General features: G+C 47.8%; 3 protein-coding genes across 15 annotated transcripts in view; 1 reads left to right on the forward strand and 2 right to left on the reverse strand.

Annotated features, from left to right (window-relative positions):
- Window positions 1-806: 806 nt before the first annotated feature.
- CBY1 (chibby family member 1, beta catenin antagonist) lies at window positions 807-17,863 on the reverse strand. Of its 8 annotated transcripts, none has more exons than XM_009217294.4 (6): window positions 17,745-17,855; window positions 16,900-17,147; window positions 7,186-7,301; window positions 3,657-3,762; window positions 3,458-3,576; window positions 807-1,509 (listed from the first exon to the last, which is right to left on the reverse strand). In XM_009217294.4, the coding sequence occupies exons 3-6, from the start codon at window positions 7,261-7,263 to the stop codon at window positions 1,432-1,434; spliced, it is 381 nt and encodes a 126-aa protein (XP_009215558.1). In that variant the 5' UTR covers window positions 7,264-7,301; window positions 16,900-17,147; window positions 17,745-17,855; the 3' UTR covers window positions 807-1,431. The 8 variants fall into 8 exon arrangements, with proteins under 8 accessions (XP_009215558.1, XP_017800807.1, XP_009215559.1 ...); XM_017945318.3 differs by having other exon boundaries at window positions 16,900-17,174; XM_009217295.3 differs by lacking the exon at window positions 16,900-17,147 and adding an exon at window positions 9,625-9,764 and having other exon boundaries at window positions 17,745-17,841.
- On the reverse strand, window positions 14,220-16,584 carry LOC116270705 (ubiquitin carboxyl-terminal hydrolase 19-like; the record flags this gene model as incomplete). Its single annotated transcript, XM_031656118.1, has 3 exons — window positions 14,220-14,261; window positions 15,377-15,445; window positions 16,513-16,584. Coding segments are annotated over 3 exons (183 nt in total), but the record flags the coding sequence as incomplete, so codon positions are not given.
- Window positions 17,864-17,867: 4 nt separating the features above from the next.
- The window catches only part of FAM227A (family with sequence similarity 227 member A), a 72,744-nt gene continuing 67,867 nt past the window's right edge, over window positions 17,868-22,744 (forward strand). For 3 of the 6 annotated variants that reach the window (XM_031656305.1, XM_031656306.1, XM_031656302.1), the window contains exon 1: window positions 17,868-18,387. The gene's annotated coding sequence lies outside the window, so the exon portion shown is untranslated. The remainder of the gene's footprint in view (window positions 18,388-22,744) is intronic. The other 3 variants (XM_031656304.1, XM_031656303.1, XM_031656301.1) reach the window with 3 other exon arrangements.

The following is a 22,744-nucleotide window of genomic DNA, read 5'->3' on the forward strand; positions in this document are numbered from 1 at the left end:
CTCCTGACCTCAGACGATCCACCTGCCTCAGCCTCCCAAAATGCTAGGATTACAGGTGTGAGCCACCATGCCCGGACAATTCTGTCTTTTGATGGAACAACAGAAGCTTAGACTCCAGACGCCGGTTACTTCTTTTTTTTTTTTTTTTTTTTTTGAGACAGGGTCTTGCTCTGTCACCCAGACTGGGGTGCAATGGAGCAATCACAGCTCACCTCAGCCTCAACCTCCCTGGGCTCAAAGCAACCCTGCCATCTCAGCCTCCTGAGAGGCTGAGAATACAGGTGTGCACCACCATGCCCAGCTAAAATTTTTTTTGTATTTTGTTTAGCTATTGCCAGGCTGGTCTTGAACTCCTGAGCTCAAGCAATCACCCTGCCTCAGCCTCCCAAAGTGCTAGTGCTAGGATTACAGGTGTGTGCCACCACACCTGGCTAGGCTCCTTTTTTTTTTTTTTTTTTTTTTTGGAGACGGAGTCTTGCTCTGTCGCCCAGGCTGGAATACAGTGGTGTGATCTCAGCTCACTGCAACTTCTGCCTCCTGGGTTCAAGCAATTCTCCTGTCTCAGCCTCCCGAGTAGCTGGGACTACAGGTGTCTACCACCATGCCTGGCTAATTTTTGTATTTTTAGTAGAGACGGGGTTTCACTCTATTGGCCAGGCTGGTGTCGAACTCCTGACCTCAGGTGATCTGCCCACCTCAGCCTCCCAAAGTGCTGGGATTACAGGTGTAAGCCACCATGCCTGGCCAGCTCCATTTACTTCTTGAGGAACTCATGGTTCTCTTTTTAGTCACTTTGGTCACAGAGAGATTATTTAACATCATTTAATAAAAATAGTAGTGCAAACAGGAAAGTAGCATAAAAATATAGTGTTACTGTGGAAGGCTGGTGCTTGCTGCTGAGAAGCTGAAGCCAGAGGAGGCCAGGTGTGAGGAAGGAGGATTCTTTAAAGGCAAGGAGAGAGGCCTGCCTTTAAGAGCCGAGAGAGCCACTCATCCATGACCCCCAATACAGAGCTCTGCAGAACTGCTGCCAAACCCCAAACCCCAATGTAAGGGGGTGAGAGAATGAACTCCAGCCGCTTCTCCCAACAGGGCCCAACAGAGCTATTCTGGGACATGTGTGTTTGCAATCTTGTGTGTGGAGAGCACCCAAAGGCTCATCAGCAGCCCCAGGCCTCCATGCGGTCTGGTTTTCAGACTGGCATCCGCAGGCAGTGCATCTGAAGCACCTTCTAGTTACTGTCCCCATCTGGAATCTTGGTTTTCTCCATTCCATGTCACCTTCTATTGCCAACCCAAGGGTGCCAGTGCCTGTGGGTCCCATTATATGATACTCTCTCCCAGGACCGAATCCACTAGTCTGAGCAAAAAAAAAAAAAAAAAAAAAGCACTTAGCTACATCCTACTCCCCAGTAAATGTCTCTGGGGTCTTCATTTTCTCTTCCGGCTAATCCTCAGTTCATCCAGTTCCTTCTCCATTAAGTGGGATTCGGCAGTGGACTCCGAAAGCTGAAAGTAAAGCAGCAGCTGTTAGTAAGCAGCACATTTCTAGATGTTTCAGGTTGGCAAGGCCGGCCCTACACGCGGAGGAAAGGCCCCCTGGCACTTCTCTGGCACTGCTGGCCTCCATGGTGGGAAACCCTCTGAAACGGGGTAGAATGCAACCCCGGATGGCCCAGGACCACAAGTCCTTGAAAAATATTCACAGTCCACTCTGTCAGCACGCTGTCACCCACGAGGGCATGGCACTCCCTGCATGAAGGACAGCAGGTCTCAGAGGATGTCAAAGGCAGATACTGGTGATTCTAAGGCTAAGGGATTACAGTTTAAATTGATTCTAAGCTGTAGCTCCCATAAGGGGGATTAGGGGAGAAAATGCTGGAAAAAGAACGCCACTCTCCTCCTTAGGGTTTTTTTGTTTTGGTTTTTTGGTTTGTTTGTTTTTTGAGACAGGGTCTCACTCTGTCGGCCAGGCTGGGTGCTTTGCTTGTACTAACTCACTGTAAGGTAGATACTACGATTATGCTCATTTTTTAAAAAAACATCCAGGCCGGGCGCAGTGGCTCACGCCTGTAATCTCAGCACTTTGGGAGGCTGAGACAGGGAGATCACCTGAGGTCAGGAGTTGGAGACCAACCTGGCCAACACGGTGAAACCCCATCTCTACTAAAAATGCAAAAGTTAGCCGGGCATGGTGGCGGGTGCTCATCGGGAGGTTGAGGCAGGAGAATCACTTGAACCCAGGAGGCAGAGGTTTCAGTGTGCAGAGATCACGCCACTGCACTCCAGCCCAGGCTACAGAGCAAGACTCTGTCTTAAATAAATAAATAGGTAAATAAAAATAAAAAACCATCCAGCCTAAAATGTCAGTCTTTTTCTTTTTTTTTTTTCCGAGACGGAGCCTCACTCTGTCACCCAGGCTGGAATGCAATGGCATAATCTCAGCCCACTGCAACCTCTGCCTCCTGGGTTCAAGCAATTCTCCTGCCTCAGCTTCCTGAGTAGCTGGGATTACCGGTGCGTGCCACCACACTCGGCTAATTTTTGTATTTTTAGTAGAGACAGGGTTTCACCATGTTGGTCAAGCTGGTCTTGAACTCCTGACCTTGTGACCCGTCCACCTCGGCCTCCCAAAATGCTAGGATTACAGGTGTGAGCCATCATGCCCAGCCTAGTTCTTTTTTTTTTTTAAAAAAAAGGGTCTTACTTTGTTGCCAAAGCTGGTCTCAAACTCCTGAGGTTAAGCCATCCTCCTGTCTTAGCCTCCTGAGTAGCTGGGACTACAGGGGTGCACCAGCACAATTAGCTATTATGCCATTTATTGCTGAAGAAATTAAGTCACAGAGCAGTCAGTCAGCAGCAGAGCTGGGCGAGGAACCCAGGCCATTTTGCTCCAGAGTGTGTGTGCTTCACCACTACAGTGTGTGCTCTCCTGCCTCTGAACCTTCACAGGCTCCTCTAGCCCAATGGGTTGCTGGATTTTTAACAGTCACAAGAAACCAACGCTAATGCAGTGTGAGCCCCTCAGCAGGTCTGTGCTGGGCACTGATTAATGCTACTTGGTATGAGACACTTCCAAGCCATGAGCCGGCTCTTCCCCTCTTCCTGGAATGCCTTCATCCAACCTCCATTCCTGCCATTATCCTTCCACATTCAGCTCAGATATCCCTTCCTCTGGGAAGCTCTCCTGACTTGACAGAATTAACTTCTCCCTCGTGTGCTATGCAGATCCTGTGCAGACTCCAACTGGGTCCTCACCACTCTGATTATGCTTACGGTTCACCTGCCTGTACTGTGAGGGCAGGAACTGTGTCTTGTTTCTTGAGTGTGTCTTTGGACACAAAGCAACATACCTGGCCAAACTGGCATTGAGGAGATATCTGTTGGATTAAATGACTCGAGGTGGAGCCTCCCCAAAAGAAGAAGCTAGGCATCTCTTGCCCGTCACCTGCCTCACCATGTCTAACAGGATGTCCACTTTCAGCCGCAAGAGATTGTTCTCTTCCTCCAACTGCTGGTTCCGCCTGCGAAGGCGCTGAACCTCCCTCCGGTCCACACCGCCACTAACCCCTGTCTCTGGAGGAAGGACAGAACTAGTTAAAGGAGGGCTTCCTCCTACAATCTTGTTTGACAAAATGGCAGGAAGTGCAGCTCACCTGCTATCCACTGGCCATTTTCAAACTTCAGGCTTTGCCCTGCCAGGTTCATAGTGGGGGATCCATATTCCAAGCCCAGCTCCACCTCCCGGGCTGACCGATCCAACTGTGGGCAAGATGCTACGTGACGACTTCAGCAGGCCCAGAACACGCCCTCATCCCAGTTCCTCTTCCGCCAACAATATGACCCCAACAACTCATTTCTCTAATCATTATCTGGCACCTTTAATGATTTTTTTAAAGGCCATAAAATCAAATGATGTACAGCAAAAGTTTAATTATGAGATGAAAAATATACTGTTTTATACATTAGATGTTTCTAGAAAAGCTATATATGCTGAAATGTATAAATTGAATTATTATTATTATTTTTTTTTTTTTGAGACGGAGTCTCGCTCTGTCACCCAGGCTGGAGTGCAGTGGCCGGATCTCAGCTCACTGCAAGCTCCGCCTCCCGGATTTACGCCATTCTCCTGCCTCAGCCTCCTGAGTAGCTGGGACTACAGGTGCCCACCACCTCGCCCGGCTAGTTTTTTGTATTTTTTAGTAGAGACGGGGTTCCACCGTGTTAGCCAGGATGGTCTCGATCTCCTGACCTCGTGATCCGCCAGTCTCGGCCTTCCAAAGTGCTGGGATTACAGGCTTGAGCCACCGCGCCCAGCCTAAATTGAATTATTTTACACCTAGTTAACATTTAATAGTTTAAGCAGTCCTACTATAAATTGTTAAGTAAAAGATCCTTTTTAAATATAATAAGTTTCATTTGCTTAATATGGAGCTACATATGTTGTGGAAAAGACATAAATTCTAACAGGAGGAGGAGGAGTTGCTTCTTAACATGCGAGAGTACAATTTATATATTCATTTCTTTTCTTTCCTTTCTTTTTTTTGTTTGAGATGGAGTTTCGCTCTGTCACCCAGGCTAGAGTACAGTGGCGCCATCTCAGTTCACTGCAGTCTCTGCCTCCCAAGTTCAAGTGATCCTCCCATCTCAGCCTCCAAATAGCTGAGACTACAGGCATGTGCCACCACACCCAGCTAATTTATTATTATTATTATTTTTATTTATTTATTTTTTTTGAAACGGAGTCTCACTCTTTCGCCCAGGCTGGAGTGCAGTGGCGCAGTCTTGGCTCACTGCAACCTCTGCCTCCCAGGTTCAAGTGATTCTCCTGCCTCAACTTCCCCAGTAGCTGGGACTACAGATGTGCGCCACCACACCCAGCTGATTTTTGTATTTTTTAGTAGAGACAGGGTTGCACCATATTGGCCAGGCTGGTCTCGAACTCCAGGCCTTGTGATCTGCCCACCTCAGCCTCCCAGAGTGCTGGATTACAGGCGTAAGTCACCGCACCCAGCCTAATTTTTGTATTTTTTAAAGTAGAGTCAGAGTTTCACCACATCGGCCAGGCTGGTCTTGAACTCCTGACCTCAAGTGATGCGCCCACCTCAGCCTCCTCAAGTGCTGGGATTACAGGCATGAGCCACCGCGCCCGGCCTGTATATTCATTTCTACAACTCACTGAGCACGCACCCCGATTCAGGACTCGGTACTGGGTATCCAGGGATGGGAATGACCAGCTCTGCCCTCAACCAGCTCTGCCCCTGCTCAACAGGGGGAGACCTTCAGGTAAGTGCTCAGATGTCCCTTTCTCAGTCAGGCCTTCCTGACCACCCTGTTGAAAATGACGGCTCCATCCCCAGTGTTCAGCCACAGCCCATCCCAGGCCTATGCTTGGTTCTGCTGTCTGGCATGTATCACCATCTGATATAAATTAGCTTATTTTCTGTAGCCTTCCATTAAAATATCTGCCCCATGAAAGCAGGGATTTGATGTTTTCCCTCTCCCCTCCTTCATCCACTTCTGCATGCCCAGTGCTTAGGAGAGTGCCTGGCACACAGAAAGGTATCAATCAATAGCTCTTGAATTAATAGAGAAGAACATTCTAGGCAAAAGGAGTAGCGTGCACAGAGGAGGCTCACACGGGGCTTGGGCAGCGGCAGCACAGGGTGTGCAGAGGGCAAGGGCAGGAAGGAGAGCTGGAGTGAGGCCACCAAGGGTCATCTGTGCTGCTCCCAAAATCTGGGTTGTTATCCTATAATAATGGGGAACTAATAAAATCCACCAGAGACCACACGGAGTGCTGTGGAAGCCTTTTTCCCTCCCAAGGCTTACAAGTACCTGTCAGAATGTGGAAAACAACGTAGGGGAGGACCGACTTCAAGTCATGGTCAGAAACAGACGTCATGTAAGCACGCTGTTGCTCTTACGCTGTGTGGGGTTAGGACAGAGGATGTCCCAGAGGGACTGCCAGGTGTATCTGCATCTCTGACATGTGGCAGTGAGAAAAGGGAGCCTCAGGCCTGGGGGCACCAGAAACTGAGAGCCTAAGCCTCTGCCTGGCCTGCTCCACAGAATGCCCAGCTCTGGCCACAGCGGGGCTGCCCCCACCATGATTTCACTGGGAATAGGAGACAGTAGACTCTGAGACCTGAAGCCTGTTTTGCTGGGAACAGGAGACAACAGACTCTGAGACCTGAAGCCTGGAATGAATGCTCAGCCCCCACAGCCTTGTTGTTCAACCCCGCTCGCCTTCTGTGAAGACATGGCCAATCTGCACAGCCAGCTCTGTAGGAAAAGGTCACAGAATAAAGTAGAAGTCAAATTCGATAATACTGGCTGGGCGCGGTGGCTCACGCCCATTATCCTAGCACTTGGTGAGGCCAAGGCAAGTGGATCACCTGAGGTCAGCAGTTGGAGACCAGCCTGGCCAACATGATGAATCCCTGTCTCTACTAAAAATACAAAAATGAGCCGGGCATGGTGGCGGGCAGTTGTAATCCTAGCTACTCAGGAGGCTGAGGAAGGAGAATCGCTTGAACCTGGGAGGTAGGGGTTGCATTGAGCCGAGATTGCGCCACTGCACCTAGCCTGTGGGACGAGAGTGAGGCTCCATCTCAAAAAACAAAAACAAAAAAACTGGATATTTGGGATCAAATATCATAATGAGATTGTCTTCTGAGGTTCTTGGATAAACAAGCTCTGACAATCATTCCCAAACAAGAGTTCAAAAATGTTTTCTTTTTTTTTTTTTTTTTGAGATGGAGTCTCATTCTGTCGCCCAGGCTGGAGTGCAGTGGCGCAATCTCGGCTCACTGCAAGCTCCGCCTCCCAGGTTCACGACATTCTCCTGCCTCAGCCTCCCAAATAGCTGGGACTACAGGCGCCTGCCACCACGCCCAGCTAACTTTTTTGTATTTTTAGTAGAGACGGGGTTTCACCATGTTAGCCAGGATGGTCTTGATCTCCTGACCTCGTGATCCGCCGGCCTCTGCCTCCCAAAGTGCTGGGATTACAGGCGTGAGCCACCGCGCCCGGCCCAAAAATGTTTTCAGCAATAGCAATGATATGGATGGAAAGGATGCCCTCCTGCACCGATGCCTCTGGAGGACCACACTTTCCATTCAGAGACACGCTCAGAACTCAACTCACGCTGCACACTGGGCTGACCCCAGTACCGACACTCACAGAATGCAGGTTGGAGAGAGATGCCGACTTCCGAGGAGGTGTCTTCTTTGGACTGAACGTATTCCCAAAGAAAGGCATCTTTGGCCTGATGAAAGCAAAGCCAACGCTCCCTTCTCCTAGGATCAGAAAAAGTCAGGGGTACAAACAGCTGGATCACTGACCTTACGCCATTGTCCTCAAATCTTTAAGACATACATTTTATCATGTAGCTACTAATGATCCTGGTGCTATGGTTTGAATGTCCCCACCAAAACTCATGTTGAAATTGAATTGCCATTGTTTAACAGTATAACAGGTGACTGGGCCATGTGAGCTCTGCTGTCATGAATGGATTAATGCCATTGTCATGGAGTAGGTTAGTCTTCTCGGGAGTGGGCTCCTGGTAAAAGGATGAGTTTTGCTGCCATGCCATCTGTCTCGTGCACTTGCTCACCATGTGAGCCTTCTGCCTCACACAGGATGACCCTCACCAGATATCTGCAGCACGCTCTTGGACTTCCCAGTCTCCAGAACTGTGAGCCAAATAAACTTCTTTTCTTTATAAATTACCCAGTCTGTGGTAATCTGTTACGGCAGCACGAAATGGATTAAGACGCCTGGTAATAGCTCCCATGTGCTGAACACTCCCTTTGTGCTACGCAGTATGCTGAGATGTTTGGGTGGGGCACAGTGGCGCATGCCTGTAGTCCCAAATACTTGGGAAGCTGAGGCTGGGGGGGTCGCTGGAGCCCAGGGAGGTTGAGGCTGCAGTGAGCTGTGATCCACTGCTGCTCTCCAGTCTAGGCTACAGGGTGAGAGACCATGTCTCAAAAAAAAAAAAAAAAATTAGCCTGGCATGGTGGCATACATGAGTCACTGGCATGGTCTCAATGACTCAGGAGGCTGAGGTAGGCAGCTCACTTGAGCCCAGGAGTTTAAGACCAGTCTGGCCAACATGGCAAAACCCTGTCTCTACAAAAAATACAAAAATTAGCCAGGCATGGTGGTGTGTGCCTGTAGTCTCAGTTATTCAGTAGGCTTAAGTGGGAGGATCACTTGAACCTATGAGTTTCAGTCTCCAGTGAGCTATGATCATGCCACTGCACTCCAGCCTGAGTCAAAGAGCAAGACCCTGTCTCTAAAAAAATAAACAAAGAAAGAAATAGCTGGGCGCGGTGGCTCATGCCTATAATCCCAGCACTTTGGGAGGCCAAGGCGGACAAGTCAAGAGGTCAGGAGTTCGAGACCAGCCTGGCCAACATGGTGAAACCCCGCTTCTACTAAAAATACAAAAAATTAGCTGGGCATAGTGGCGGGTGCCTGTAATCCCAGCTAGTCGGGAGGCTGAGGCAGGAGAATTGCTTGAACCTGGGAGGCAGAGGTTGCAGTGAGCCGAGATCACGCCACTGCACTCCAGCCTGGGTGACAGAGTGAGACTCCATCTCAAAAATAAACAAATAAATAAATAAATAAATAAAGCTATGCTTATATTTCCTTTCCGAATTGGTAACAGTGTCCCTCACTTGTCACCAGTGTCACTTGTCAACAGTTCACCTCGTATGTCAGGTTACCTGTTCTGTTATGGAAGGTAAGGTGAGGTGTCCTGAAAAGGGGGCAGGTCCACAACATGGCAGAGCTGACAACGACACCCCCGCAACCTGTACATTTGCTTTCAGCATAGTGCAACCTATCGCAATTCACCTAGGCCTAGTTAAGTAGATTTACTGATAACACCCTGGTTTTTGGGGAGGAAAGGAGGAGAGAAGCAAACTTTTTATTTAGGCTGGGCTCAGTGGCTCACACCTGTAATCCCAGCACTTTGGGAGGCCAGGGCAGGAGGATTGCTTGAGCACAGGAGTTCAAGACCAGCCTGGGCAACTTAGCAGGATCCGTCTCTACAAAAAAAAAAAAAAGAATATACATATATATAACATTAATACAGAAAAGTCTACTACAAATCATAAGTGTAAGGTTTCATGAGTTTTTACTACACAAGTATAACCACCCTCCAGGGCCAGGCGTGGTAGTTTACATCTGAAATCCCAGCACTTTGTGAGGCCAAGGTGAGAGGACTGCTTGAGCCCAAGAGTTCACGACCAGCCTGAGTGACACAGACCCCCGTCTCTAAAAACATTAAAATCAAATTTTTTTTAAATTTTATTTTTTATTTATGATTTTTTTTTTGAGACAGAGCCTTGCTCTGTGCCTCAGCCTCCCAAGTAGCTGGGATTACAGGTGTGTGCCACCACCCCCGGCTAATTTTTGTATTTTTAGTAGAGACGGGATTTCACCATGTTTGGCCAGGCTGGTCTCAATCCCCTGACCTCAAGTGATCTGCCCACCTTGGCCTCCCAAAGTGCTGGAATTACAGGTGTGAACCAATGCGCTGGCTCAAAACATTTTTTTAAAACCACCCTCCAGATCGGGATACAGAGCATTTCAGCACTCCATAAGCCTCACCTGGCCACTGTACATGCACGGAATTGCACAGTGAGTCCTCGTTTGCATCTGGCTTCTCACACTCAACGTCATGTTTCTGACATTTGTCCATGCAGCTGTGTGTAGTTATAGTTTGTTCATTTGCATTGCTGGATAATATTCTATTGTATAAACACAGCAAAATTTACTTGTCTACAGAAGATGGACACTTGAGCTGTTTGCAGTTTTGTTTTGTTTTGTTTTGTTTTGAGACAGGGTCTCGTTCTGGTGCCCCAGGTGGAGTGCTGTGGTACCATCTCTGTTCACTGTAGCCTCAGCCTCCCAGGCTCAGGTGATCCTCCCACCTCAGCCTCATGGGTAGCTGGGACTACAGGCATGCACCACCATGCTGGCTAATTTTCTGCATTTTTAACAGAGATGGGAGTTTCATCATGTTGCCCAGTCTGGTCTTGAACTCTTGGGCTCAAGTGATCTGCCTGTCTCGGACTCCCAACGTGCTGGAATCACAGGTATGAACCATCACGCCCGGCCTGTTTCCAGTTTTTGACCATCAAAAATAGTGCCGCTAGGCCAGGCATGGTGGCTAATGCCAGTAATCCTAGCACTTTGGGAGGCCAAGACAGGAGGATCAGTTGATGCCAGGAGTTCGAGACCAGCCTGGGCAACATAATGAGACCTCATCTCTACAAAAAATTGAAAAACCAACCAGGCGTGGTGGTGTACCCTTGTAGTCCTAGCTACTCAGGAGGCTGAGGTGGAAGGATCGCTTGAGCCCAGGGGTTTGAGGCTGCAGTGAGCTATGATCACCACTGCACACTCCACTCTGGGCAACAGAGCAAGACCCTGTCTCAAAAAAAAAAAAAAAAAAAAAAAAAAGAAGTGCTGCTAAGAACATAAGAACATGAGGCTTGCGCATGTATATCTACATGCATATGTACACTTTTCTGGTTTCACACTTAGGGTTAGAACTGTAGAATCATAGAGCATTCATATATTTAGCTTTAACAGATACTGCCAAATGGTCTTCCAAAGTCATTGTACCAATTTAGACTCCTATCTGCAGTTTGCAAGTCAGCCTTGTCAATATCTGGCACTTTCTGTCTTTTTCATCTTATCCATTCTGGCAGGTATGTACTGGTGTTGCATTGTTTAATTTGCTTTTTCCAAATAACTAATTAAGTTGAGCATCATTTAACATACTCCTTGGACAATATGGATTTTTGTGACATGCTTGTTCACGTCTTTTACCTTTTTTTTTTTTTTTTTTTTTTTTTTTTTGAGATAGAGTCTCCCTCTGTCAATGGACTGGAGTGCAGTAGCACGATCTCGGCTCACTGCAACCTCTGCCTCCCAGGTTCAAGTGATTCTCCTGCCTCAGCCTCCCAAATAACTGGGATTACAGGAACACGCCACCATGCCCAGCTAATTTTTGTATTTTTAACAGAGACAGGGTTTCGCTGTGTTGGCCAGGCTGGTCTCGAACTCCTGACCTCAAGCGATCCGCCCACCACGGCCTCCCAAAGTGCTGGGATTATAAGCATCAGCCACCGCACCCAGTCCTCTTTTGCCATTTTTTAAAAAATTGAGCTGTCTATCATGTTCATTTTGTAAGGGTTTGTAAGGGTATTTATATATGCTGGATACAGGTTTCATTACTGTATACATGTACAGCACTGAAAATACCTTCTCCCACTTTTTTCTTTTTGCATTCTTCTTTTTTTTTTTGAAAGAGAGTCTCGCTCTGTCACCCAGGCTGGAGTGCAGTGGTGCTATCTTGGCTCACTGCAACCTCTGCCTCCCAGGTTCAAGAGATTGTCCTGTCTCAACCTCCCAAGTAGCTGGGATTACACGCGCCTGCCACTAAACCCGGCTAATTTTTGTGTTTTTAGTAGAGATGGGGTTTTGCCATGTTGGCCATGCTGGTCTCGAACTCCTGACCTCAAGTGATCCACCCGCCTCGGCCTCCCAAAGTGCTGGGATTACAGTCATGAGTCACTGCACCGACCTCTTTTTGCTTTTTTTATTTTTTTGGAGACAGAGTTTCGCTCTTGTGGCCCAGGCTGAAGTGCAATGGCGCCATTTCGGCACACCGCAACCTCCACCTCCCGGGTTCAAGTGATTCTCTTGCCTCAGCCTCCCGAGTAGCTGGGATTACAGGCATGCGCCACCACGCCGGCCTAATTTTTGTATTTTCAGTAGAGACGGGGTTTCTCTATGTTGGTCAGGCTGGTCTCGAACTCCCGACCTCAGGTGATCCACCGGCCTCAGCCTCCCAAAGTACTGGAATTACAGGCATGAGCCACCACGTCCAGCCTCTTCTTGCTTTTTTTGCTTTCTTATGGGTTTCTTTTGATCAAAGACGTTCCTTTTTTTTTTTTTTTTTTTTGAAATGGAGTATCGCTCTGTCACCAGGCTGGAGTGCAGTGGCATGATCTCCGCTCAATGCAACCTCCACCTCCTGAGTTCAAGCGATTCTCCTGCTTCAGCCTCCCGGGTAGCTAGGACTACAGGCACGCACCACCACGCCCAGCTAATTTTTGTATTTTTAGTAGAGACGGGGTTTCACCATGTTGGCCAGGATGGTCTCAATCTCTTGACCTCCTGATTGACCCACCTCGGCCTCCTAAAGTGCTGGGATTACAGGTGTGAGTCACAGCACCCAGCCAGAAATTCTTAATTATAATGAAATCCAATTATTTATTTATGTATTTATTTTGAGATCAAGTCTCACTCTGTCGCCCAGACTGGAGGGCAATGACGTGATCTCAGCTGACTGCAACCTCTGCCTCCTGGTTCAAGCAATTCTACCTCAGCCTCCCGAGTAGCTGGAATTACAGGTACCTGCCACCACACCCAACTAATTTTTGTACTTTTAGTAGAGATGGGTTTCGCCATGTTGGCCAGGCTGGTCTTGAATTCCTGACCTCGTGATCCACCCATCTCAGCTTCCCAAAGTGCTGGGATTACAGGCGTGAGCCACTGCGCCCAGCCCAATTTACTATTATTTCTTAATGATTAGTGTTCGTATTCTATTTTTAAAATGTTTGCCTACCCTAGGCTGGGTATGGTGGCTCATGCCTATAAATCCTAGCACTTTGGGAGGCAGAGGCAGGCAGATCACTTGAGTCCAGGAGTTCAAGACCATCCTGGGCAACATGGCAAACAAAACCCTGTCTCTACCAAAGATACAAAAAATTAGCTGGGCGTGGTGGTGTGCGCCTGTGGAGGCACACAGGAGGGACTACTCAGGAGGCAGAGGTGGGAGGATTGCTTGCACCCAGGAGCCAGAGGTTGTAGTGAGCTGAGATTATGACACTGCACTCCAGCTTGGGTGACAGAGTGAGACCCTTTCTCCCCCCCAAAAAAAATTGCCTACCCCAAGGTCATGAGGATATTTTTTATTGTTAACTTCTGGTAATATTGTTTACATTTACATTTGTGACTATAATTCATCTTGAATTAATATTTGTATATGATGTAAGACAGGGGTTAGTGTTCTTTTTTCCCCATATATCACCCAAATTTTTTTTTTTGAGACGGAGTCTCCCTCTGTCACCCAGGCTGGAGTGCAGTGGCCGGATCTCAGCTCACTGCAAGCTCTGCCTTCCAGGTTTACGCCATTCTCCTGCCTCAGCCTCCCGAGTAGCTGGGACTACAGGCGCCCGCCACCTTGCCCGGCTAGTTTTTTGTATTTTTTAGTAGAGACAGGGTTTCACCGTGTTAGCCAGGATGGTCTCGATCTCCTGACCTCGTGATCCGCCCGTCTCGGCCTCCCAAAGTGCTGGGATGACAGGCTTGAGCCACCACGCCTGGCCTTTTTTTTTTTTTTTTTTTTTGAGACAGGGTCTGTTCTGTCGCCCAGGCTAGAGTGCAGTGGCACGATCTCGGCTCACTGCAGCCTCGACCTCCCAGGCTCAAATGATTCTTCCACCTCAGCTTCCCGAGTAGCTGAGATCACAGGCATGCGCCACCAGGCCCAGCTAATTTTCGTGTTTTTTGTAGAGATGAGTTTTCGCCAAGTTGCCCAGGCTGGTCACGAACTCCTGAGCTCAAGCGACTGGCCCAACTTGGCCTCTCAAAGTGCTGGGATTACAGGCCTGAGCCACCGTGCCTGGCCTATATTACCCAATTTTAATTTATAGCACACACACAGCTTACGAATAATCCTTCTAAGAAGCCATAGACTGAAGAGAACAACCATGACAGCACAAGTGAGCAAAAAGAAAACAGCAGACCCCTCACTGCTCCTCCTGAGTGTAAGGTCTTCCTTCACCACATTAGGAAATAAAAGCAGTAACGGGTTAATTGGATCTGACAAGAAGTGGGCCAACAAAGGCAGGAGGAGGGGTTGGTATCTTTTCAAGACTATTTGAAACAAGGTTTTATATCCATTATCATTAAAAGAGAATTCAAAGTATGAATCCGTCACAATCAGCAAGACATGTATCCAATAAGAACAGGAAAAAAAAACTTCTGGGCTGTTTTTATTAGGGGAGAAATTGATTTCACTAAAATTAATGATAAAAGTTGGGAAGTTTCTTTGGAATATGTATGTATAACATACAATACATAAGTATATGTATATATAATTTATAAATAAATGAAGGTATTTGGGGTTATGTGCTCATGACAGCTTTCCTGGTGGTTACATGTTTGAACTAAAAACAATCATACAGTGGCTCACGCCTGTAAGCCCAGCACTTTGGGAGGCCAAGGCAGGTGGATCACCTGAGGTCAGAAGTTTGAGACCAGTCTGGCCAACATGGCGAAATCCCGTCTCTACTAAAAATACACAAAAATTAGCCGGGAGTGGTGGTGCTCGCCTGTAATCCCAACTACTTGGGAGGCTGAGGCACGAGAAATGTTTGAACCCGGGAGGTGGAGGTTGCGGTGAGCTGAGATCGCGCCACTGCGCTCCAGCCTGGGTGACAGAACAAGACTCTGTCTCAAAAGTAAAACAAAATAAAATAAAATCACAAAAATAAAAACAACCATAGACCAGCAACTTAGGGGATGGCATTTGGGCCTGGGCACAGCACTTTAGAACTTGGACAAACCAGAGTGCTTCCAGCTTGGTAGTGGAGGGGACGGGGTGGGGTCCAAGATGCTGAGGGGGATTGATGCTATGTCACCATCCAAAACACATTGTAAAGCACTGTTTCTGCTGGAGAAGAGAAAGAGGTTAGAAGAGGGAAAAACATTAATCTTATGTCTATAATCTTATGTAAAGGGCAGAACAAGAATAAAATAGGAGGAATATCCATGAAGAAAGTTCTAGAGGCTGAGGCAGGAGAATCGCTTGAACCCAGGAAATGGAGGTTGTGGTGAGCCGAGATGGCGCCATTGCGCTCCAGCCTAGGCTACAACAGCGAAATTGCGTCTGCGTCTCAAAAATAAATAGATAAATAAAGATGAAAATGCTAGGGCTTGGGGAAGTTTACCAATTTTCCCAAGGTACACAGCCACGATCGGTTGGCTGAAGGTATATATGTGTCTGTGTGTGTGGGTGTGTGTATATGTACCTGTACACACACATATATATGGTATATGTGTATATACATATGGTGTGTGTGTGTCTATATACACATGTATGTATTTATCCTTGTATTAGTAACATGTGAGGCACATCATTAAAAGATGCATTTTCGGCCGAGTGTGGCAGCTCATGCCTGTAATCCCACCACTTTGGGAGGCCCAAGCGGGTGGATCACTTCAGTTCAGGAGTTCAAGACCAGCCTGGCCAACACAGTGAAACCCCGTCTACTGAAAATACAAAAATTAGCCGGGCACGGTGGCACGTGCCTGTAATCCCAGCTACTCGGGAGGCTGAGGCAGGAGAATCACTTGAACCTGGGAGGCGGAGGTTGCAGTGAGCCAAGATCATGCCACTGCACTCCAGCCTGCGTGACAGAGCAAGACTCCATCTCAAAAAAAAAATTCGTTATAAAGATGCATTTTCATTCATCATATTGGCAAAAATTAAAAAGATGAATAATACCCATGGTTGATGAGGATGTGAAGAAAAAGACACTGTTATTACTGGTAGAATCAGAAGATGCTATAATTCTTTCAAGGTCACTCAAATAAAACTTGGCAAAATTGTAAATGTGTACACTTTTTGGACAGCAAATCTACTTCTAAAATATTACACTCTAGAAAGACTTGGACATGCTCACACCCAGTGTTCTCTATTGTTGATAACAGTAAAAAATAAGAAACAATCCAAACAATTTGGGTGTAGCCAAATAATTTGTGGCACATTATAATAATAAAATTGTAGGCCTAAGCTGGGCTCAGTGGCTCACACCTGTAATCCCAACTACTTGAAAGGCTGAGGCAGGAGAATCACTTGAACCAAGGAGGTGGAGGTTGCAGTAAACCAAGATCGCGCCACTGCTCTCTAGCCTGGGTGACAGAGCAAGACCCCATCTCAAAGGAAAAAAAAAAGAAAAAGAAAGATCTAGAAGGATACACCAAATTGCTCATAGTGGTTAAACCTGAAAAAGGGAATAGGATGACTGGCTTGAATGAAATTGTCATTTTATAGATCAAAAAAAGGTCAAATTGTGACAATTTCATATGGTACAATATAAAATTATATTAAATATACTTGAGATTTAATGAATTATTACAATGAGAATATATTCATGTATTATGAACAAAATAAACAAAACACAGTTAAAAAGCAGCCCCCCGCCGCCGGGCGCAGTGGCTCACGCCTGTAATCCCAGCACTTTGGGAGGCCGAGACCGGCGGATCACGAGGTCAGGAGATTGAGACCATCCTGGCTAACACAGTGAAACCTCGTCTCTACGAAAAATACAAAAAATTAGCCGGGTGCGGTGGCGGGTGCCTGTAGTCCCAGCTACTCGGGAGGCTGAGGCAGGAGAATGGCGTGAACCCGGGAGGCGGAGCTTGCAGTGAACCGAGATTGCGCCACTGCACTCCAGCCTGGGCGACAAAGTGAGACTCTGTCTCAAAAAAAAAAAAAAAAAAAAAAAAAAAAAAAAAAAAAGCAGCCCCCAGCACTCATAGCACCTAGAGACATTTGAAGAAGGAGAAATAAGCCAAGTCCCCACTGATGCTAATTGCACTGGGCCTGAGCACATGGGCTGGACACAACCAGGTTTCGGGCCTGGCTCTGCCCCTCAGTTGCTTGCTAGACCTTGGTCCAGCTGCTTTACTTCTCGGGCTTTAACTGGGGTACTTCACTCATGACCGCACTAATTCTCATAACACTACAGCTGGGAACTGTCATCTATATATTACAGATGAGGAAGGGTCTGGATTAGCTACCTTTTAAGTCAGATCTAATAATCCACAAACAGCTCGGCTGAGATCCTGGGATTCTGGGGCATCCGCGTGCACTTGAGGTACAAGCTGTCCCCTTGGCCGATGGCGACCTTCTTTCTAGTGAAACTCCGGGAGGCGAGCGTGCTCGGCACAAAGGAAGTGAAGGGGGAGCACCTGGCTTCCAATGATCACTCTGCTGCTCACCCACAGTGCGACCCCAGCATTTATCCTCCTTGGGCTTCGGCTTCTTTCTTTGCAATGAGGAATAATAATAGTACCTGGCTCACAAGATGTTATAGTGTTTTAGTGTTTATAAGAAGCTGTGCACTTGATCCTCACAACGACCCTGGGAAGAGGATCAAGTAAGTGGGGCCTCCCTAATCCACAGATACTGATCACTAATCATTGTGTAAAGGTTTTCTGTTTGCAACAGGCCATGAAATATATTATCTTACTTTAATTCTAAGAAAACAAGGGAGGAACCTTTGGCTTTCATCGGATTCTCAAAAGTATACGTGTCCCCCAAGGAGTTCAGAGCTAGCCATGTTACGCAGGTGCACGGCCCCCAGGGCTGTCGGACTCAAGTAACAGCTGTCAACAAACGTTCACACGCACGATCTCATGCAATCACCTTCACGGCGACCTACGGGGAGGAATTACCGCCCCAATTCATAACTGCGGAGACACACAGAGGAGGGCGGCCACCGCCCGGGGTCGCCCGGCCTCCGACCCCTTCCCCGCGCCCTCCCGACGCCTCTCTCCAGGCGAGGCCCGGGCGTCCCACCCAGCTCGGGCCCCCACGTGAACCCAGGCCGTGCTGGCCGGCGACGCCGGACTCGGAGACGTACCTGACGCGTCCCAGAAGCCAGGGTCCAAGCGCTCCCCGAAACCCCCTATCAAGGACTCTGTAGTACAGATATACCTTGACCCACCCGCCTCCTGCCGCCAGCCCTCCACGCGCATGCGCCACCCCGCCCGGCCTCTACCACCGAGGAAAGGGGGCACCGGCGCGGGGGTTCCCAGCGCCAGCCTGCGCGAATCCCCAGAAACTCCGTGAATCACCTCGGGATAGTAAACGGATTATACAAAGGCAGTGTCTTCCAGGGTCCTTTTCGTGCCTCCCATTACAGGCTAGGACCACGACCTGCACTCACCCTCCCCACAGACACATTGGTCTGGGCCCCCGGCGGGGCTGTCACCATGGAAACGGCGTCTAGCGGACAACGCGGCGGCTCACGACGTTTCCATTGTTATGGGAAACGCGAAAGTGGTGACCGCGTCGGCGTTGCCTGGAGAACGCCTGGAGTCAGAGTAGCAAAATGGGCCTCTCCCCAACTCCCCTCCTCCTCCCTCAGCACAAGGCAAAGGGCACCCCTTGCTGTGAGTTTGGGGCACCGGGTGTCGGGGGCCCACCCAGAACTTTGCGGGATCCACTGAGGGACCCGTGGCGGGACCGGCCCCGGGTTCGTCAAATTCCGCCGATGCTTTCAGGTAAGATGGACGGACAGACGCACCATGACCCACCTCTGGCAGTCTGCCCCCTCTCCATGCCCTTATGGCGGCTTCTACAAGCAAGGGAAGCAGAGGCCCAGGGATTACTTAAAAGTCGCACTGTGGGCAACGGACAGAGAACTACTGGACGATCAACTCCGGGTCTCCTAGAGTCCTAACAGCGTGTTATTGGTTCCATCTCATAAGTGAAGAAACTTAGGCCGTTCAAGGAGTTTACTGGCTGCCTAGTGTGTGTACCAAGGCATCCATCCAGTGAAGGGCAGGACCCAGGGATCTTTGGCTCCAAGCGCAGTTCTCTTCCAACTACACCACCCTGCATTAAAAGAGGGGAGACTTCCATGTCCTAGAACTAAAATCTTCACAGTCTGGCTCAGCATTGTACAATAGAAACATAAAGCAGGCCACATATGTGATTTGGAATTTTCTAGTAGCCTCATTTTTTAAAAAGTTAAAAAAAAAAAAAAAAAGCCAAGTGAAATTAATTTGAGTAATGTTTTAACTCCATTTGTCTAAAACATTACTATTTCAAGATATAATCAGTTTTTCTAAATTTATACTGCTTCCATTTCAAAATTTATTTATTTATTTATTTTTTAAGACGGAATCTCACTCTGTTGTACAGGCTGGGGTGCAGTGGCATAATCTCGGTCTCTCGGGTTCAAGCGATTCTGCTGTCTTAACCTCCCGAGTAGCTGGGATTACAGGCGCCCGCCACCACTCCCAGCTAATTTTTTGTATTTTTAGTAGAGACGGGGGTTTCACCATGTTGGCCAGGCTGGTCTCGAACTCCTGACCTCAGGTGATCTGCTTGACTCAGCTTCCCAAAGTGCTGGTATTACAAGTGCAAGCCACTGCGCCCAGCCAAAATTTGAATTAATTAAAATTAAAATTTTACTCTTGGCTGTTCTATCTATGGAGTAGCCATTCTTTTATTGCTTTAAAAAATTTTTCCTTTTTTTTTTTTTTTTGAGACGGAGTCTTGCTCTATTGCCCAGGCTGGAGTGGCGCGATCTTGGCTCAGTGCAATCTCTGCCTCCCTGGTTCATGCCATTCTTCTGCCTCAGCCTCCCGAGTAGCTGGGACTACAGGGACCCGCCACCACACTTGGCTAATTTTTTTTTTTTTTTTTTGGTATTTTTATTTATTTATTTATTTATTTATTTATTTTTTAGATGGAGTCTCACACTCTCACCTAGGCTGGAGTGCAGTGTTGCAATCTCAGCTCACTGCAAGCTCCGCCTCCTGGGTTCAAGCAATTCTCCTGCCTCAGCCTCCAGAGTAGCTGGGACTACAGACACCCACCACCACACCCAGCTAGTTTTTGTATTTTTAGTAGAGACGGGGTTTCACCATGTTAGCCAGGATGGTCTCAATCTCCTGACCTCATCATCCGCCCGCCTCGGCCTCCCAGAGTGCTGAGATTACAGGCGTGAGCCACCGCGCCCGGCCCTGCTCCCCTTTATCTATTTAAATTGTGCTCCTCCTTTAGCACCTTAACCTCCTTGTATGGTCAAAACACACTATTATATCATCTCACAGTGCTGTTCCCTTTGAAGCAGTGATGACAGTTATAACTTATATTTATGATTTAGGTAATTGTCTGGTTGTCCTGTCTCCTCCAGTAGATGTAAGCCCCTTTAGGGCAGGGATCAAGTCTGGTTTAGTTCACTTTCCTATCCCGAGTATGAGCATGCTGCTAGCTTATGGTAGGTACTCAGTAAATAGTCATGTCATCCACAGTGCCCAACCTTTTTGGCTTCAGGGACCAGTTTCACTGAAGACAATTTTTACACAGACCTGGGGTGAGGGGATGGTTTTGGGATGATTCAAGAGCATTACAGGCTGGGTGCGGTGGCTCACGCCTGTAATCCCAGCACTTTGGGAGGCTGAGGCGGGCAGATCACGAGGTCAGGAGTTTGAGACCAGCCTGACCAACATGGTGAAACTCCGTCTCTACTAAAAATACAAAAATTAGCCAGGCGTGGTGGCATGCACTTGTAATCCCAGCTACTTGAGAGGCTGAGGCAGGAGAATCACTTGAACCCGGGAAGCAGAGTTTACACTGAGCCAAGATTGTGCCATTGCATTCCAGCAACAAGAGTGAAACTCTGTCTCAAAAAAAAAAAAGAGCATTGCATTCATTGTGCACTTTATTTCTACTATTATTACAATTTCTACTATTATTGCAATATAATAAAATAATTCTACAACTCACTATATTGTAGAATCAGTGGGAGCCGTGAGCTTGGTTTCCTGCAACTAGACAGTCTATCTGGGAGTGCTGAGAGACAGTGACAGATCATCAGGCATTAGATTCTCATAAGAAGCACACAACCTAGGTCGCTCGCATGCACAGTTCATAATAGGGTTTGCACTCCTGTGAGAATCTGATGTTGAAGCTCGTCTGACAGGAGGCAGAGCTCAGGCGGTCATGTGAGGAATGGGGGGTGGCTGTAAATACAGACAAAGCTTCTCTCACCTGCCACTCACCTCCTGCTGTGCCTGGTTCCTAACAGGCCACAGACCTACACCCATCCATGGCCCCAGGGTTGGGGACCCTGATTGTATGACAGAAGGTTATACTAAAAAGTCTGTCAGATGCTAAAGTCAGAATTGTTTTTTTTTTTTTTTTGAGACGGAGTCTTACTCTGTCGCCCAGGCTGGAGTGCAGTGGCCGGATCTCAGCTCACTGCAAGCTCCGCCTCCCGGGTTTACGCCATTCTCCTGCCTCAGCCTCCCGAGTAGCTGGGACTACAGGCGCCCACCACCTCGCCCGGCTAGTTTTTTGTATTTTTTAGTAGAGACGGGGTTTCACTGTGTTAGCCAGGATGGTCTCGATCTCCTGACCTCGTGATCCGCCCGTCTCGGCCTCCCAAAGTGCTGGGATTACAGGCTTGAGCCACCGCGCCCGGCCTCAGAATTGTTTTTATATGCTCAAATATATTAACTTTTTTGTGATTTTCTTTTTCTTTTTTTCATGTCCCCTATTCTGAAAAGCATCAAATATGTTAACTTTATTTATTTATTTATTTAGAGACAGGTTCTCGCTCTGTCTTTCAGGCTGGAGTGCAATGACGTGATGTCGGCTCACTGCAACCTCCACCTCCCGGGTTCAAGTGATTCTCCTGCCTCAGCCTCCCGAGTAGCTGGGATTCCAGGTGCCTGCCACCATGTCCAGCTCATTTTTGTATTTTTAGTAGAGTTGGGGTTTCACCCTGTTGGCCAGGCTGGTCTCGAACTCCTGACCTCATGATTTGCCCACCTCGGCCTCTGAAAGTACTGGGATTACAGGCGTGAGCCACTGTGCCCAGCCCAAGTACGTTAACTTTAAACAAGGCATTTGAATCTTGACTGCCAGAATGTGTGATCCATGAGGGCAGAAGGTTTCTTACTCTTCCACTCATCTGCCTCCAGCACATAGCATAGTAGATATTTGCCACAGGGTAGATATTTAATGAAGCTAGGTTTCTTCCCTCTCCTTTTATCCTCCCCAGGTAATGGCAGTAAAAACTTACCGTGTTTCAGAGAATACCTAAAATGGTATGAAATATTCAGAAGGGGCTGGGAGCGGTGGTTCACGCCTGTAATCCCAGCACTTTGAGAGGCCAAGGTAGGTGGATCACCTGAGGTCAGGAGTTCGAGACCAGCCTGGCCAAAATGGTGAAACCCCATCTCTACTAAAAATACAAAAATTAGGCAGGTGTGATGGCAGGTAGCTGTAGTCGCAGCTACAAGGGAGGCTTGAGTCCAGGAGGTCAAGGCTGCAGTGAGTGAGCTGAGATTGCGCCACTGCACTCAAGTCTGGGTGACAGTGCGAGACCTTGTCTCAAAAAAAAAAAAAAAAAAACGAAAAACAACAACAACAAAAAACTGTGGTAAGTCTAAAAGGAATCACAGTTAATCCATAATTTGCCTAATGGAGAAAGCAGTAGAAGCAAATCATTCAAGTTCACTATTGTGAGTCCTGTAATAGATGAATGCAGAACGCTGGGGCTTTGCAGAGGAGGCATGGTGCTAAAGGCTTGGAATTATTTGAGAAGGTTTCCACAAATGTGTCACCTGGGCATAGTCCAACAGAGAGAACCGCATCTGGAAAGGCACAGAGGTAGGAAGACATGGTGTGGTCAGGGACCAGGAAGAAGTTCTGTGGGTCAGGTGTGTAAGATGCATGTCTGTGGAGAAGAGGATGGAGCAAAGGCCTGAACCGGAGGAGAGGGAAAGAGAGTATGGTGAAAGGGTACTTGAGTTAATGTTTCCACCAAACTCAACGTTTTCTCTGTCCTTCCGTTATGTATGAGCTTCTAGAGGGCCGGATCGAAGTCTTTTGCTCTATTAT

The sequence above is a fragment of the Papio anubis genome, chromosome 16 (assembly GCF_008728515.1).
Source record: "Papio anubis isolate 15944 chromosome 16, Panubis1.0, whole genome shotgun sequence".
NCBI classification, from domain to species: domain Eukaryota; kingdom Metazoa; phylum Chordata; class Mammalia; order Primates; family Cercopithecidae; genus Papio; species Papio anubis.